This window comes from Macaca fascicularis, chromosome 7 (genome assembly GCF_037993035.2).
Source record: "Macaca fascicularis isolate 582-1 chromosome 7, T2T-MFA8v1.1".
NCBI lineage: Eukaryota > Metazoa > Chordata > Mammalia > Primates > Cercopithecidae > Macaca > Macaca fascicularis.
This window is the reverse complement of record NC_088381.1, coordinates 124,650,889-124,667,851: the sequence shown is the minus strand read 5'-3', so window position 1 is coordinate 124,667,851 and position 16,963 is coordinate 124,650,889. Positions and strand designations below refer to the sequence as shown.

Sequence of the window (16,963 nt, the reverse complement as noted above, 5' to 3'; positions counted from 1 at the left end):
GGGATGTTCCCCCACCCCAAACCCACACGCGCTTGCGAGCACACACGCAGACACAGAGACACGCGCGCGCACACACACGCACACACGTAAGCTTTGCTCCCCTGGCCTGAGAGCCGGAGAGGGGGCGCTTTGGAAAACTTGGCTGATTCGCCGGATGACCATGTGCGTTCACGACTGTACCCGCCAAACATAACCTTAATTTTACAAGATGTTTTTCCTCATAACTTTTCTGCAAAGGAGTCAGAACAGAACCCAGTTTCCGAGGCAGCCCAGTCTGGTTTGCTAAATATCTCAAAATGTACCAGGTGGCTCTAAGCTTCCAAATCCTCCATCGCGCGGGTGCACGGCCGCCCTCACCCGGCTCCGCGCGCGCAAACGGAAGGGCGCGAGGTTTGCGCGGAGAGCCAGGCAGCCCGGGCGCCTCCAGCGGGGCGGCGCAGCTCGAGACCCGGCGACCCGCCGGCAGGGGCGTCCAGTCCCGCGCCGCACTTGCCAGAAAATAGCCCGCCTGACCACAGCCGGCCCTGGCGCTTGCACATTAAGAAACTCAAATTAAGAAGTGGGTGAATTGGGAAAGGAGGGAGCCGGGGGAGTTTGCACCGTGTATCTCAGGTATGAGCACTTTTCACTGACATTGATGCAACTGCATTAGAGTTAATGGCAGCAGCCTGCTTCTCATTATTAATTGTCTTTGTGTTTGGATAAAGTATGTAATCTTCTTCTCAACCACACCATTAAAATAGGTTGCCTTTTCAATTAAGAACTGTCGTGAGCACAGCAGTCAATTTTCCTAATGAAGATGCATTATATTTTCACTTTTTTTTAAATAATGGAAAATCCCGGGTTTTCATTAGACACGATTACAGAGAAATACAAGAGGGCTCCTCTAAAATTCATGCGGTCATGTAGTGCATTAAACGCCAGGCTTTTAAATAAATTGAAATTTCTGCAGATAAAAGAAAAGCATGGCTATCAAATATGTTGAAACACACTTCATTCAGATTTTTAAAAGCAAACATGATGAGTTCATTTTTCCAAATGCACTTAACAGATACAACAGTTTTTAAAAGTACAGTGACTGCCTGAAAATATACTATAAACTTTTTTTGGGGGGGGTCCCTTCTAGTTTACGGATGATCTGCAGATCTTAAACTAAGCGGTGAATGTTGGAAATGCACTATGCACATTTAGATAATGTTCGGCCTTTGAACAAATGCCTCAGATTAATCATTCAGCAGCACAAACGGTCTGGACTGTGCACCTACAATTAGTTTTTATTTGTTTGTTTGTTTATTTGCTTTCTTCCTTGCTTTCATTTTCTTTTCTTTTCTCTTTTAAGACAAACTGAAAGCCAGTGACCCTGGTAGAACTGTTTAAAATTCTATACCTTCGAGATAAGCAACTTTCCAATTGTTGCAAAAAAATTAAAAATTGCAAAATTCTAATTTTGAAGTTTTAAAATTGGTCAGAAATATTCATTCCTGAATCCGAAAATGGGAAGTTTGCATTCATGAACAAAAATGAAAAAGTGTGTGTTATTTATTCTCTAACCTTGGGAATCTGGGACCATGTGGTGAAAGGGATATGTCAAGATTTCTGGGTTTTCTTGTTAATAAAAAATTAAGGTTGCTATCTTTTCCGTATGAAATACTGTTTCAGACAAATAATTTCTGTCTTTTTCTTTCTCCATTCAATGTGAATACTCTCATAGGAGCCACATTAGGGAATACTGTTTGAGAGAAAAATAAGTCAAATTCTTCTAAGTTGAAAAAAAAAAAAAGTTCCCAACAACCGCCAGACTTTTTCTTTGTAAGGCAACATCAGTTGGTTTCTTGTAGACATGGTCTTTTCCAGGTTTTAGGTGTCTATCTTTTAAAAATTGAACCTTTTTTTTTTTTTTTTTTTTATCAACCAGCCCCTTAAAATGATCTGCAAAGAGAGGGAAATTAGATTTTCGATTAAAACCTTATCCCATCTCGAAGGATTACTTTATATTGATTCTTAAATATGGCTACAATTGATGGACTCTAATTAAAAATCCAAAGGAAAAGTCTGTCGTGCCCATATAAAAGAAGCTTTTCATATACGGGAAATAAAGCTTGTAAAAGGTTACAAATAAAAGATTAGAGATTTATCCAAACTAGTTTAAAGCTTCACTGTGGTTTTCTTTTCTTCTTTTTTTCCTTTCTTACAAAACCATTCCTGGGTCTTTTTTTCCCCAGTTTTAAATGAAGTTTGCAAACAGGCAAGATATTGGACTGTAATGGTTGTTTTATATCAGCTCTGTAAGCTCAAGGCTGCTGCCTGCAGTAGAATTGATTTCAAGGAAACTTCAGGTCCAGGAGATGAAAATTATGTAAACTGACAGCTACCACCCTTCATCAATCCATCCACATTCCCATCCACACCCTCCTAACACACACACACACACACACCCCCACACACACATACACAGACCTGCCTCACACTTCTCTCTGTCTCACATCCACACATGCCCTTCCTATCCCTCACCGTAACCTTACTCTGCACACACCCTTGGTCCCCACACTCTCAGGGACAGAGGCACAGCTCCCGGCTCACACTCTGCTCATAAATGTCTCACAGCCCCACATCTCGCACTTGTCACACAATCTTAATCCGTTTCATTCCGGAACAACATGGTCCTCTTTTCCTCTTTTTCACATTTGGAGTTTGCCTCCCTACTCTTTTATCGAGACAGCACAATCCTATCTTTGAAGTTGTTTCTTCCTCCCTTACCCTCTTTTTTGAGGCAACCGCAGTGCAGGGAGTGAGAGACCCAAGCTTAATTTATAAGTGATCTGTTGCCTTATTTTTTCCCCTAAATTCTGTCTGCATTTCCAATCTTAAATCCCTATTTAAAAAATTATGGTTAGTCTCATCAAAGTTTATAATAAAGACATATCTAAAAACCTAATGAAAAAAATGACTTCTTTCTGGGTATTATGGTGCTTCTAAGGCAAAATGTAGTCCCTCACTGTCCACTGAATTGCTGAAAAGATTGGAAATTAATGTTCATATTTCTGAAGTCAGTGTTAAGGAAGTCTAACTGGCTCCTTTCCCTCAAGAGGCTATGTTCTCACGGAATATGGGTTTTGTTCTTCTTTTTTAATTAGCCTGGAAGAATCCTGGGATGTCTTTTCTCCCCTCCCCCTCCCCCACTCCCCCCCACCAAAGTTAATAAACTTGGAGGAAAGTTTGGAATATTTTAAACTGGCCTGGCTTGTGCGGTGGAGAAAGTGAGCCTAGTTAGTGCCACGCATGAATCTTGATTTCAAAATATGAGTATCAGACATATTCTGGAAACTGCACACAAGCTCTGGCAAATAATTTGATTCCCTTCGTATTGGTTTTCTTAATTTAGCTTCTGAATGCTTATATCTCATATGCATAGCAAAATAATTGTGCAAGTGGCAATTAAAAACCACCCACTTGTTAATGAAAATTATCTAAAAACACAAAGCATGCTACTATAAGTCAGATTCATAGAAAAAAAAATGTTGAAGACACAGGACACAGAAAAGTTAAACAGAGAAATACAATAAACAGATAGTAAATTGGAAGTTCAAGAACTTACTGAAAATCAAGAGTTAGACTTTTCATCCAAAGAGTCTTTTTCTCCCACCAAGCATCTAAGGTTTTCAGTAAAAGAGCCCAGCCCCCTTCCCCCAAAGCCAGTGGCTTTTGTCCTGACCTAGAATAGGGTTTGTGGGGACTGTACCTGAGCCGGGCTGTCTGCAATTTCCAAATTGACAAGAAGAGACTGGAAGATAAAGAGCATGTTCTTACAGGTGAAGAACAATTTTGCAACTTTTCCAGGCGACACCCAGGAGAAAGCTTGCCTGCTACCAACTGCTGCAGAGTCTGGGCAGAATTCCTCTAGAAAGAAAAAGAAAGTCTTTCCCCCCCCCCTCCCTGTCTGCCTCTCTCTGTCTCTAGTTCTCTTTCTCCTCTGTGTCTCTCTCTCTCAGATCCAATCTTTTAAGAGCTTCAGCACATTGCTAAGCTAAAGGGAAATTCTCTTTGATAAAGCGGTGTTTCCAGCTTCTGGGTTTTAAAACCTAAATCTATATTCAAATCTGGCTGAAGGTGTGTTCTGGGATTTATGAAAGCCTCTTAAAGGGGTAAATTTACCAAACCGTGACAAAATCATCACAATCTTACTTTAGACATCTGAAGTGGATGAGAATTTTAAAGAGACCCTTGTTTATTTAACACTGTCCATTTCCAACTCGTAGTTTATTGGCCCGGTATTTCTGCAAAGTTATTAGACTAGAGTGCAAAGGAGAAGCGGGAGCTGTCTGCTGCCGGCCGCTGGAAGGGCAAAACCCTCTCACGCCCCACCACGCATAAATCTGCCCCTGTCAAATAGAACAGGGGGATTTTTAGGGAGATTCAGCTGCCCTCGCCATCTGGGAGGACATCGCAAACCTCTACATCGGGCTTGAAAGGTTTCCCTGGACACTGAACCCTACAGCAGATGGATCTCCCAGCCCAAAGTGGTTTACTTGGTGGAGCTCGCAAGAGCGTGTTCTGATATTTCTGCATCCCACCCTATGCCTACTGTCCCCGAGGCCTCCCTCCGGCCTTCCCCTCTGCCAGATCCACAACGTCCATTTTTCTTCTTCGGCTCTTTTATGCTTTAAGCATCATTGTGATCAAACTGGGGGAAACGTTGTCTTTTCTAGGGGTAGGAAGGGGACTCTGCTTCTAGCGATCGGGGTGGATTTGCCTTTCCTTCATCGAAAGCATCGTGACTCTGACCAAGCGCACCCAACCAGTGCCTCCGACAGCCAGCGCCAAGAGGGTCATAACGCCTGGGGCATTGGTACCCCCTCCCCACCACCATCCCCATTAAAGGCTTCGGGGGCGGTCGCCAGGTATTTCAGGACAGTGGGGGTGGGGTGAGAAAAAAAGGTCCGTACTCACCCTCCCCCCCGCCCGGGCCCCTAGAAAGTCTTGACTCCTGGGAACGTGACAGCCAGCGGGTCTCCGGACTGGAGCTGTTGCAGAGGGCCGGGAAGGAGCTGGGCGGGCCCCGGGCCCCTCGGGGGCTAGAGGGGCCGCCAGGGCCCAAAGCTCTAGAGACACCTGTGACGGGGGCCGCGGCCGCGAAGTCCCCAGCCCCAGGCCGAGCAGGAGCCGGAGCCCAGCCCGGCTGCTGAGGGCTTGCTGCCTCGTGCGCACTCCCGTAATTCGTTAATTGCTGTAAATCCCAAGGACGGCCACATTTGATTACACATACAGTATAAGAACCGACAACAAAGCGACGAATTAATTACCAACTTCATTAACATAGGTCCCCAAATTAAAAGCAGCGAGCTGTTTCTTTGGGCCCACTAGCCGTGGTGGTGATGGTAGTTGGTGGTGGGTGGGTGGCGGGGGGTGGGGTATTTAGGAAGAGATTTTATTTTTCTTTTCCTGCACTAGGTATTGTGAAGGAAGAGCTGTCTTCTGCTCCCACTCCCACCCCCCTTATTCACACACACTCAGCAGTTCCACTAGCCAGCCCCCACCCCATACTCCGCCCAGTCTGTTTTTGCTTTTCTAGGGACTTTTTTCTAGTTTCCCTTTGAAACCTGTCCGGTCCCTGCTCTCTATGCCAGGCAAAAAAGTTGGGCTGGGGGTCGCACTCTCCAGCTCGGGTCCCCAGGTCCCATCACTTCCCAGCCTCCCGGCTCTCAGCCCGGGGCTCGGGCGGCGCCAGCCCAGTTAGCTCCAGGCCTCGCAGTGTCGGGCGTTTGGTGGCGTTTGTTCTAACACAGAAGCTATTTCCAGCGGGGGCCTCCCTCGCTCGCTCCCTTCCCTGATATCTTGTCGACCTCACACTCGCATCCTCGAGGCCCGATGTGGCCCCAGCTACTTCCCCTAAATGGGCCCTGGGATTAGATTCTGGGGTTCGTGTTCCCTGCAGTCTGTCGTGGGCTTCTCAATTCCAAAAAACCCCAGGCACCTACCAGAAGCCCGGGTCTCTCACTCGGGGATCATTTATTTTATATGTGTAAGGATATTTATAAGGGCTTAGGGAATAGAGAAGACACTGAGTTTTAGAAAATAGTTTGTTCTTGGACTTGTGTATCTTTCTGTCTCTGCTTTCCGTACATGCTCACATCGCACTCCCAGGCCTCCCTCCTTTACCCTTTCTGGCAGTCAGCGTGTTCTGGCCCTGTTTGAGACGGTATACTAGTGTTTTTGAGTTTCAGTCTGACTTGCTTTCTGCCTGTCATCCACACACTTATTGCTGGGGTTGAATGTGATAACCCAGTCACTCCCTATCCCCCGCCCTTCTCCAGCATTTACTTAAATATTTTAATCTTCCATCTTACATTGCATGGGTTTCCTTTCTTCCCTTCCCTAAAAACAAAAAACAAAAAGAATGAGGGGAAGGAAATTACGGAGTAAAAGAAGCAGGGGAAAGAGGGTAAGAGAAGAACTCCCTGTCCATCACTTTAATTATACAATTAATTCACATGCTCCGGCCCATAATGTATATTTTAAGCAAAGCCCAGTGTCTTTAAAGAACATTCTGGTAATGTCGGAGGCCTGGATTTGTTGCCTGCTCGTCCCCCTGTGCAGCAGCGGCCTGTTTTCCTCCCCCTGTTGTGTGTTTTTATTATTTTCCCTCTGGCTTAGATGTGTCAATCATTCTCTCCCTGCCATTGGTTGGAGAGTTTGCGTCAAAAAGTTGCCAGAGAGGCGCTTTCTCAGCAAATCTCCCTGAGAGCGGGACCGACCTCAGCTCCAACTCAGCCTCCACTGTGATTAAAAATAAAAATTGCTAGAGCAGCCCTCACTCACCACATCTACTTTGTATGTATTGCAGAGGGGCCCACGCGTGTTTAGAACTCTAGCCTACTTCCTCATTTTCTGTTCTTTAAAAAAAAATTTTTTTTTGGTTGTGTTTGACTTTTCATGGAAGAGTGAAGACTGCAAGGTTTCTAACTCAATACTCTTGATTTCTTTTAGGACAGCTGGCTATTTGGAATTTAAAGGATATTTGACTTTTTCTAACCTCCCATGAGGCTGTAAGGTAAGTGTCCGTCTGTCTTGTCTATATCCATATCTACGTGTCCCCGTGTCTGTCGGCCATCACCCCAGTACCTCCAATAGACCGACCGATGCCCCTCTGCGAACGTGGAGTTCTGTAGGCGGATGTATTTTTTTCTCTTACAAATTTTGAGGTGTAATAACGATCGCTGCAAAAAGAAAAATGTGATCTAGGGATGAGAACGGTAGTGAGAGAGAGGCAGAGAGCGTGCTCCTGGGGGTCGTCACTTCTGCAAAACGTCGTCGAAACGCTGCGAGTGTAATCTGGGATGTTTTGGAAGGTTTTGTTTGTGGTTTTGTTTTTATGTCAACGCCGTTCTAGGCTTCTCTCCGCGATCTTTGCGTTTTGGCCCCTAGATCGGGTTGGGGTCGTTTGGATGGATCCCAGGGACCTTTTCAGAGTCCGAGACAGAAAGATGCAAATGTAACTCGAAGGATGGATTGAAACAACAATAATAAAAAGCCAGGCGCCTTCTTGGGCCCGCGCGCCGGAAGCCCAGTTCGCTTGCGGGTCGGCCTGGGCTGGGGGCCGCCGCTCGAGCCCCTGTCGGCCCCTGATGAACGTGAGCGGAAACCGGAGCGGATAACCGAGGAGGCTGGGAGCGCTGGCTTCTCTTTGCTCCGGCGCTCACTGCTTGCTCTCTTTGGCCTCCTCTCCCTCAGCCTAGCACAGCTCGGTTCTCTGTTTCTCCCAAACGCTTCCAGATCTCCTTTTTGTGTTTAAATGCCCACTACGCCCCAAAATCCAAACCACCCTGGGTTGTAATTACGCAGCCTCCCAACCCCTGGTTGTCGTGGTCCCCGACCCTGGTCACCAGGCCGAGCGAACGTGAAGAGTGGTTTTTCAACATGACTGTGTCGGGTACGGTTCGCGGCCCGCCCCACGTAGCCCTCCGCGCGCACCTGGAGCGGGCAGAAGTGGCAGCGAGTGGCCCCTGCTCCGCCCGAGGCCGCGGCCAGGCCAGGGACCGGAATCCTCCCGCTGGGACCGCGGCCCCTCAGCTGTTCTCTGGCGGGGAGCCACAGGGCTCGCCCGCGCGCTCGCGCACCCCCTTCCCAGGCTCGGGGACAATAAGGTGTTGTGGGTCGGGGCCGGGCGGGGGCCGAGGGGTTCGCCGAGGCCCAACCTGTGCCCTGGGTCGGCCCAGTGAGAAGCATCCGAAGGTCCCTGCCAGCTCCAGGCGCGGGCGACCGGTCGCGCTGCAAACTCCTAAGAAGTCTTCGCGTTGCTGCGTTGAAGTGACTCTTGAAATCGATGCCCGATTTCGGGACACATTTTTGGAAACCCAAGTCCCCTGTCAGGATTCCACCGAGTTGGCTTTTGCCTCCTTCACAGACGAAGTGGTGCGCGGGGAGCGAAGGCCGAGCGGCGCTGACCCTGCGGTGGTGGATTACTTGGGGAGGGGACGGGGAAGTGGCTCCTAGAAATTATCCGCCCCCGCCCCCCCCCCCCCATTCTAGAGCTTCGGGGGTCAGGATTTCTTCTGCTCAGCTCGGGACTTTTTCCAGGCACAAAAGTTATTAGCAACAGAGGGGGGAGTAGGAGAGGAAACTCCTCCCCCCAGAGTAAGGTAGACACCCAGACCTCAGCGCTAACACCGGGGCTTTCTCCCAACGATAATTAATAGTCAAGGCCAACCCTTTTGGCACGTTTCTTCCTCCCTCCCTCGCGGGTGGCAGAGTTATTTGATTCCCCGAGACCAGAAACTTTCACTCGAGTTCGCCGGAGAGGCCAGCGCCGGCCGTTTTCCGCGGTGCCCACACGTCTCCTTTTTCTTTCTTTCCTCCTCTTCGTCGTCCTCCCAGCCGCAGGCCAGTCTCCAGTCCGCGTAGTTTTGTTTCCTTTCCATCATGCAGAAAATTAATCAGCCCGGACGAGAAGCAGAGCGGAGCATGGCGGCCTGTAATTAAGGGACGTGTGCCCCTCGGATTATCTCGTTAGTTTATCAAGAAAACATTTATTATAATTAATTCTCGGACGAGGTAATTATTGTTGAGCGAGGACACAGCAACTGGTAGATGGGCTTCTTGGAAGAAAAAAAAAAACAAGGCGGGGGGAGGGGGAAGCGACAGATTGCACGAATTGACCGTTAGATATAAGGCTGCGCGGGCGACGCGGGCAGTGGAGCGGGACCTCGGGCGCCAGGCCTGCGGGGCTGCTGGGCTGCTGGGCTGCCGGGCAGGGACGCGGGACCCAGGCACTCGCGCCTGGAGGTGCGGTCGCCGACCGGCTGCCGGGACTCGCCGCGCTACCGCGGCCAGCTTCTAGGTATGAGTTCTCCAGAGGCCACCTCGTGAGCAGTCATAGTGAGGCGTGGATTTTTGAAAAGTCATTTCTTTTCCCCCTTCTGGACCCCGCTTCGAGATTGGAAAAGGGCTTTGAAAGTTAGATTGAAGGGCCCATGCCTTCTATGCAGAGTGCATACTAGGCCAGTTGTGGAGAGAATCTCTTAGTTTTGGTTTTTGGTTTTCCTCTTTTCCTTTTAAAGGTGGATCCAGAGATAAAAATGAAAATAGTCTATTCCGAGAATTTTAGCCATTGTGCAATGGTAAGAGCAAAGGAGCCCCTGGAAGGATCTCGGCCCTGGTGCTTTCTGCGTGTTACTGCTTTTTATGTTGGAATGTGCTACTTTATTGTGTGATGTGTCAGGCATTTCTAATTTGGTGAGAGCTCGACATGTAAGAACATTTCCGTATTTCTCAAGGGTACACCTGATATGATTTTACGATTCTCTATAGTACTGTAGTTCAGAACTTTGCAAGGTAGTACGATTAAACAAAAAATCTCCAATCTCCGGTTTAGAGGCTGTTTAAACACATATACAACTGTATTTTAAAGCAGTCGTATATGTGTTTAAACAGCCTCTAAGCTGAAGGTTTTTGTTTATTTTCCCAGCCTCTAAAGAACAGCATTTTGAAAAGAAAAGACAATGCAAAAACATGAAGTCTGTATTGTAGGAGCAACTAAATTAGTTTTACTGAGGATAATACAAACTCCTTCAAGAAAGACATTTATAAAATTACATTAAATTAGATCTTGGGGTAGAAAAGCATGACTTTTGTGCTCTGAATTTAAATCAGAAAGAAGTTACAGTTACTGAGTTTCATTTATGGACTTTTGTGTCTTGCTGTCTTAAGCAACGTAAATATGAAAACCCGGAGTCCTTTAAACTCAGTAAGACCTTTATCTTGTATCCGCCATTTTGAAGCAATCTCTCATGGTGTCAAAGTTTCAAAGTAGAGATCCTTGCATATAAGTGCCACATTTTAGGAAAATAAAGGCCAGACTTGCAAACTGCCAGTCTATATTAACATCTACTTTGAATCTCTTTGCTGGGGTGCGTGGGTGGGGGGGCGTGTAACACAGCTGAAGAAAGTAAATAACTTTTTTTTTCTTCCTTTCTTTTCCCCTTTGAGCTCTTTTTCTTATAGGATTGTAGGAAACTTGAAAGGTAGGGAGAAATTCTATTAGTTTCACAACTTTGGGTGTTTGTGTATCTACTTTCTTCAAAACTAAAATGTGCAAAAGGCAGTTAGAGTTAACAGGAAGCTCTGCTGCAGCTGCGGAGGACCTAAATGTCTGAAAATTTGCCTCCCGCAGGATCTGCAGCCTCCACACATCAAAATCAACATGGAAGCAGCTTGCACTACAAATGTGGGGTCCCGTCATTATCTGATTGGTGGGATTCTAACTTTACTTCACAATTTCTGGCAAGCCCTGTGCCAATCTTGAAGACTTTTTTGCAATATGTTTAAATATTTGATGGGTGTCTATTAAAAGTTAAATACTTGTTTGTTTAGCTTTCGTTCCTTAGACACGTATAATCAAGGTTCTCCAAAACCCTAATAAATCTGTTACTTACCTCGAAATCTAATTACCCAGACTACTAATTAGGTGAAAATGATTACCGGAAATGACTTCAAATGTGGAATAATAGTGGTTGAGCGGTTTTTCCAAGTTTGTCGTTTAGTAAGTTGGTATTTTAGATGTTAAACGCACTGACATTTTAGGTTCGCAGCAGTTGAAAGTAGTAAAAAGCTAAGATAATTAAAATCTCTGCCATGGAAAGGCAACAGTCTGGGGAGAGGTAGATTTCTTGAATTGTTTCTTTGTTTCTCACCAATGGGCTTTGTTATCAGCATTATTTATTTAGCCAAAGAGTTCTTTGTCTCTGCAAATGGCCCCAATCAAGTTTTGTTTGAGACAATTAGCTAGTGCCAGCCAATGAGTCCTATGCAAATGTAGGGATAGGAATGCAATGTGTGCATTTGAAGGCGTGGGGTTTTGTTCTTGGGGAAGGCAGATTGTAATTGCTTTCTTCGGGTACTTTTTTTTTTAACTTTAGGGTGGGGGTGGGGAAGACAGGTTTATCTGGTCTCCCTCCATCCCCTCTAGTTCCAGAGCAGCTGGGGGTGGGGGTGGGGATGGGGGTGGGGGGGGGGAGTGTCTGCAAGTCCTTTAAAAGCCTCTGCCTCGCCTAGCCCGTGCTCTTTTTAAGTTAGTGGTGAAACGTGGAAGAACTGCTGCCTCCGAAGCAGTAAACCAGCCCCTCTGTTTGTTTGTTTGCTTTGCCCTTAGTTCCACTGCTCCAAACCCACCCACCAAGGAGTCTGAACCTGTCCACCCCGGGCGCATCAAGATCTTCCAGCTGGGTACCCCCGATTTGGGCCGACTTTGCACCTCCAAACAACCTTAGCATGATGTCTTATCTTAAGCAACCGCCTTACGCAGTCAATGGGCTGAGTCTGACCACTTCGGGTATGGACTTGCTGCACCCCTCCGTGGGCTACCCGGGTAAGTGAGCCCTGCTGCACTCCCGCAGCCCCCTTCCCCACGCCCATCCTCCGGGGATGCAATACCCTGTTCCCATGGAACACAGGGGTTGGCAGTCACACTGTCCCCACCCAGCTTCAGGGTAGGTCTCCACTAGGTTTGCCTTCTGAGGGGGCATTTACTCACCAAGCAGAGAACAGGGGTTGGGAGAAGTGAGTAGGTGGGTCTGCAACAGTTACAATCACATCACTTTATTCTTAATTCAAGTAAATAAGGATCGGCATCAGAGTGGGATGAGGAAGGTTACTGTCCTTGTCATTTGGGCAAAAGACCGCTGCCCATATCTCAATGCCCAATTCCTCAGAAGTGTCCTCTTGGAGAAGCCGAGTTTTCTCTCCGTAAGTCCTTAGCACCCTCGGGCTTTGCAGTTGTTCCCTCCATGCCCAGGCCTTCCCCTATGACCTCCAGAGCCTGCTTTAATCCCAAGAGGCGTGACTTCCTCCAAATGCGGGTGCTTTCCTTTCCGATCAGATCTGTTTAAAATCCTCCCAGAAGGAGAAGTATGAACTATGTCCCCATTTTAAAGATGGAGGAACAAAGGCCCGAGGTGTGCTAAAAATCATGGGAACAGGATCCCAGATTTCCCCCATCAATTCGAGCTGCCAGTCTGTCCTCGCAGATCCTTTGACTTCATGGAATAGCCTTTTTGTGTTGTGGTTTGGGGGTTGACCTTGCAGAAGTTTTGTGTGTGTGTGTGTGTGTGTGTGTGTGTGTGTGTGTGTGTTTTTAAAAATGTTTCATTTGTTAACTTTCCAAGTGATGCTCTGACTGGAGCAATCCCAACACCAAGACGAGTGGGGAAAAAAGCAGTGTGTGTCCTGGGTTCCCGGGGAGCAAGGCTGGGGAGACGGTGGGGAGAGCATTGGTAGGCTCCCAGTTGAAGGGCTGTGAGGAACGGGGGACTGCTGCGGGGTGGAGGGCAGGGGCGTCGGAGAACCCGCGGAAACGCCTATGACTGAGAAACTGCTCCCCCACCCTAAAGGGCCCTGGGCTTCTTGTCCCGCAGCCACCCCCCGGAAACAGCGCCGGGAGAGGACGACGTTCACTCGGGCGCAGCTAGATGTGCTGGAAGCACTGTTTGCCAAGACCCGGTACCCAGACATCTTCATGCGAGAGGAGGTGGCACTGAAAATCAACTTGCCCGAGTCCAGGGTGCAGGTAGGGCAGATGCAGGCAAAACCATCCTTCCTGATCATGCCACCTTTCCCCAGAGTATGGGGCTGTGGAGAGCCCCAGGTCTTTGAGAAGACTGAAGGAAGGCTTGAAATTCTCCTTCACTCACTAAGGGGCCAGGAAACTATTCTCCTCCTGTCCTTTTTTGCCTGCCCATCACCACTTAATCCTATAAGCAAGGGTCTTCAAGGCCCGGGTTGCTGGTGGACAGAGACCCATCCTTGAGCAGATTTCAAGAGTAGTCACGTGGTGTTGTAACCCTTCCCTTCCTCTGTATAGAAATCCTCTCCTATTCTCGTGGACTTGTACATGTGAAAGCAGCTCAGCTCCTGGACAGTCCAAATATTTTTACAGATGAAAAAATAGAGTAAATGACTTGCTTAAGGTCATAACTAAGTTTGGTGGCAGAGTCAGGGTATAGATGCAGCTGGTGCTTTTACTAAATAAATCAACACAAAAAGAATGTATTTTCCTTGACTTCTTAGGGATTGAACAGAATTGTCTAGCTCTGAGCCATTTAACAGATAAAATATCTACATAATGTCTCTAGTAACACCTCTCTTGTTTTAGTTTCCCTAAATTTGACCTTAAACTGAAGAGGGAAGGTCAACTCCAGCTTGCCTTGTGAGTGAGCCCCATACAGAGTTCTCTGCAAAGTGTTTAGGACATAAACCACATACACACCTGGGCCTCTCCTTCAGCTAGAATATGTTTATGAAAGCGACAGACATCAGTGTCGGTTGCAAATTGGGAAAGGGGCCTTTTCAAAGTAGGTTAGAGGAAGTTTTAGCACTTGCAAGGCTTGAACCAAAGTCCTCACTAGGAGAAAACAAATGGCTCCAAATGGTTGGTGGTCTTGAGCTTGGCCTTGGTGGCATCACTTTTACCACAGTTACAGCACCCATACAGAGAGCTCGTTCAAAAGTTCAGCTAAGGATTTGTCCTCCAGAAAATGCCAGTAGTTTCTCTTCTAAGCCCCCTCGTACACCAATCATAGCTCCTTCATTGCAGAACATGAACAGGGCTGGTAAAGAGAATTGTCAAGATTGCAGCAGGGGGTGGAAGTGGTAAGTCAGTAAACACAGCACAGGAGACTGAGTCTATGTGCTGAGTGGCAATACTCTAAAGACACAGACTCGAGTCTCAGAGACTAGCAGGTCTGTGCTCCCAGCTCAAAGCAGAGTGCATGTAAGTCACTCCTTTTACCACAAAGAAGCTTTTAGCAAATAGTGACTTTCAGACCTCTTTCTTCAACAAGATCGTTTCTTCCCCTTGAGCTTTGTTTTGTGAGCCTTTCTTTCTAAGAGAGATAGAAGGGTGATGGACCCAACCAACCTCCATATTAGCAGCTGCTTCCTGGAAGACGAACTGTAAATGAATTTAGGCTGTTCCTGTTAGCATGTAACAACAGAATTGCTTTCTCTCACCTCTCATGTATTTCCCTCCAAAAGACATAGATACATTCTATTCCTCTGTGAGAGTGTTCCAAAATATAGCTGGGTCTATGTGTATGTGTGTGTTAGAGGCAAAATAAGATAGGAAAGTGATGTGGAGAGTTTTTAGCTATATGATTTGGGGGATTATCTTAAATGTTATTCTGGGCAAGAAATAAGGCAGCGTCAAGTGTTTTGACAGAGCCTCCCCAACTTTCTTACAAGTCCAGGAGTTTATATGAGAGTGCCACATGATAGGTCTTCAGTGGCAGGGGAAATTGTGTGTTTAGCTCATCTGCCAATGTAGGATAGATTTATAATATGGGAGCCATTGTTGTCCTTAAGGAGTTATCAAAACTGTGTTAAAGAAGTTTCTTTCCCTTCCAAGGTATGGTTTAAGAATCGAAGAGCTAAGTGCCGCCAACAACAGCAACAACAGCAGAATGGAGGTCAAAACAAAGTGAGACCTGCCAAAAAGAAGACGTCTCCAGCTCGGGAAGTGAGTTCAGAGAGTGGAACAAGTGGCCAATTCACTCCCCCCTCTAGCACCTCAGTCCCGACCATTGCCAGCAGCAGTGCTCCTGTGTCTATCTGGAGCCCAGCTTCCATCTCCCCACTGTCAGATCCCTTGTCCACCTCCTCTTCCTGCATGCAGAGGTCCTATCCCATGACCTATACTCAGGCTTCAGGTTATAGTCAAGGATATGCTGGCTCAACTTCCTACTTTGGGGGCATGGACTGTGGATCTTATTTGACCCCTATGCATCACCAGCTTCCCGGACCAGGGGCCACACTCAGTCCCATGGGTACCAATGCAGTCACCAGCCATCTCAATCAGTCCCCAGCTTCTCTTTCCACCCAGGGATATGGAGCTTCAAGCTTGGGTTTTAACTCAACCACTGATTGCTTGGATTATAAGGACCAAACTGCCTCCTGGAAGCTTAACTTCAATGCTGACTGCTTGGATTATAAAGATCAGACATCCTCGTGGAAATTCCAGGTTTTGTGAAGACCTGTAGAACCTCTTTTTGTGGGTGATTTTTAAATATACTGGGCTGGACATTCCAGTTTTAGCCAGGCATTGGTTAAAAGAGTTAGATGGGATGATGCTCAGACTCATCTGATCAAAGTTCCCAGAGGCATAGAAGGAAAAACGAAGGGACTTAGAGGGGCCTACCAACCAGCAACCCGAAATGGACAAACCAATCTACTTAAGATCCTGTCATAGTTTTAGATCATTGGTTTTCCTGATTTGCAAAGTGATCAAAAGCATTCTAGCCATGTGCAACCAAACACCACCAAAAATAAAATCAAACAAAACTAAGTTGTGAAGGAAGGGGGAGGGAAGGCCATAGCCTTCTTAAGCAGAGGTGTTCCAATGTTTTAGCCAATCCTTGGTTGAATCTTAGGAATGAACAGTGTCTCAAGCTCATTCACGTTTCATGACCAACTGGTAGTTGGCACTGAAAAAACTTTTCAGGGCTGTGTGAATTGTGCGACTGATTGTCCTAGATGCACTACTTTATTTAAAAAATAATGTTCATAAGGAGTCAATATGTAGTTTAAGAGACAATCAGTGTGTGTCTTATAAATGGTACATCTGTGGTTTTTAATCTGTGCTAGACTTCAAAACTGTGATCTCCTGTTATTGTATGCAACCTTGAACTCCACCTCTGCAGGGGTTCTTCTGTGATTAAATAGGTTATAATTATAAGCAAAATTCAGAGCAACTGAGTACTGATCTAAAAAGATTACCTTTGGCTGGAGGTGAGCTGCACAGAAACTTTACGACAAAATGTCTCTGGACAAGGAGAGTGAGAGAAGAGAAGCAAAAGGACACGAATTCATCTGTAATTTACTGTTGGTAAGCCTAGCAGTAAACAGACATTGGTCAATTGCTCTGACCCTGATGAATTATTAAACTGAGATCATTGTCGTTTATGCTTGCAGATGTTAACTGGAAAAGTTATATATGCATAAACCTTTTCTTCCTGGATTTGGCAGATATGTATAATTATATTAAAATGGTTCTAGCACAACATTGGGTCCAGTTTAATTTTACACCACTATTTACAAATGAGAAGCCTACATTCAATCTTTCCTTCCCAAAACACGTTTTTCTTAGGACAGAGAGGAAATTAGCAAACTTATTTTTACTTTTTCTTTTTTTGCTAATCTATGCATAAACTAGATATGAACGACAGTGGTATGTAGACTTTTTGTGACTTTCATCAGGATTGCTCTGAAAATGAGTTTGGAGAGCCTGACAATCAATAGGATCTTGTTTTCCTTGCTTTTCCCTTCCTGCCTCAAACCTGAACAATTTCTTAGGCACTTTATTAGTATGTTTAAAAATATATCAAGTTTTTAAGAGGGAGGAGGAGAATTGGAGTATTTCTGAAAACATCAGAATAACAAGAATTTCTTGTTTCTATTCTCTTATTTGGTTAAGGGGATT

At 46.3% G+C, this 16,963-nt stretch overlaps 1 protein-coding gene and 1 long non-coding RNA gene across 12 annotated transcripts in view; one reads left to right on the top strand and one right to left on the bottom strand.

Annotated features, from left to right (window-relative positions):
- LOC135971986 (uncharacterized) overlaps nucleotides 1-5,207 on the bottom strand; it is a 225,809-nt gene extending 220,602 nt beyond the window's left edge. For all 5 annotated transcript variants that reach the window (XR_012415820.1, XR_012415819.1, XR_012415822.1 and 2 more), the window contains exons 1-2: nucleotides 4,948-5,207; nucleotides 3,740-4,379 (exon numbers count right to left, since the gene is read on the bottom strand). This is a non-coding gene — a long non-coding RNA (uncharacterized lncRNA). The remainder of the gene's footprint in view (nucleotides 1-3,739; nucleotides 4,380-4,947) is intronic.
- OTX2 (orthodenticle homeobox 2) lies at nucleotides 350-16,544 on the top strand. 7 transcript variants are annotated; one of them, XM_073997436.1, is made up of 5 exons: nucleotides 350-612; nucleotides 6,985-7,048; nucleotides 11,645-11,860; nucleotides 12,906-13,057; nucleotides 14,894-16,544. In XM_073997436.1, the coding sequence occupies exons 3-5, from the start codon at nucleotides 11,764-11,766 to the stop codon at nucleotides 15,512-15,514; spliced, it is 870 nt and encodes a 289-aa protein (XP_073853537.1). In that variant the 5' UTR covers nucleotides 350-612; nucleotides 6,985-7,048; nucleotides 11,645-11,763; the 3' UTR covers nucleotides 15,515-16,544. The 7 variants fall into 7 exon arrangements, with proteins under 7 accessions (XP_073853537.1, XP_045252401.1, XP_005561398.1 ...); XM_045396466.2 differs by having other exon boundaries at nucleotides 12,882-13,057; XM_005561341.4 differs by lacking the exon at nucleotides 350-612 and adding an exon at nucleotides 6,725-6,828.
- Nucleotides 16,545-16,963: the final 419 nt, after the last annotated feature.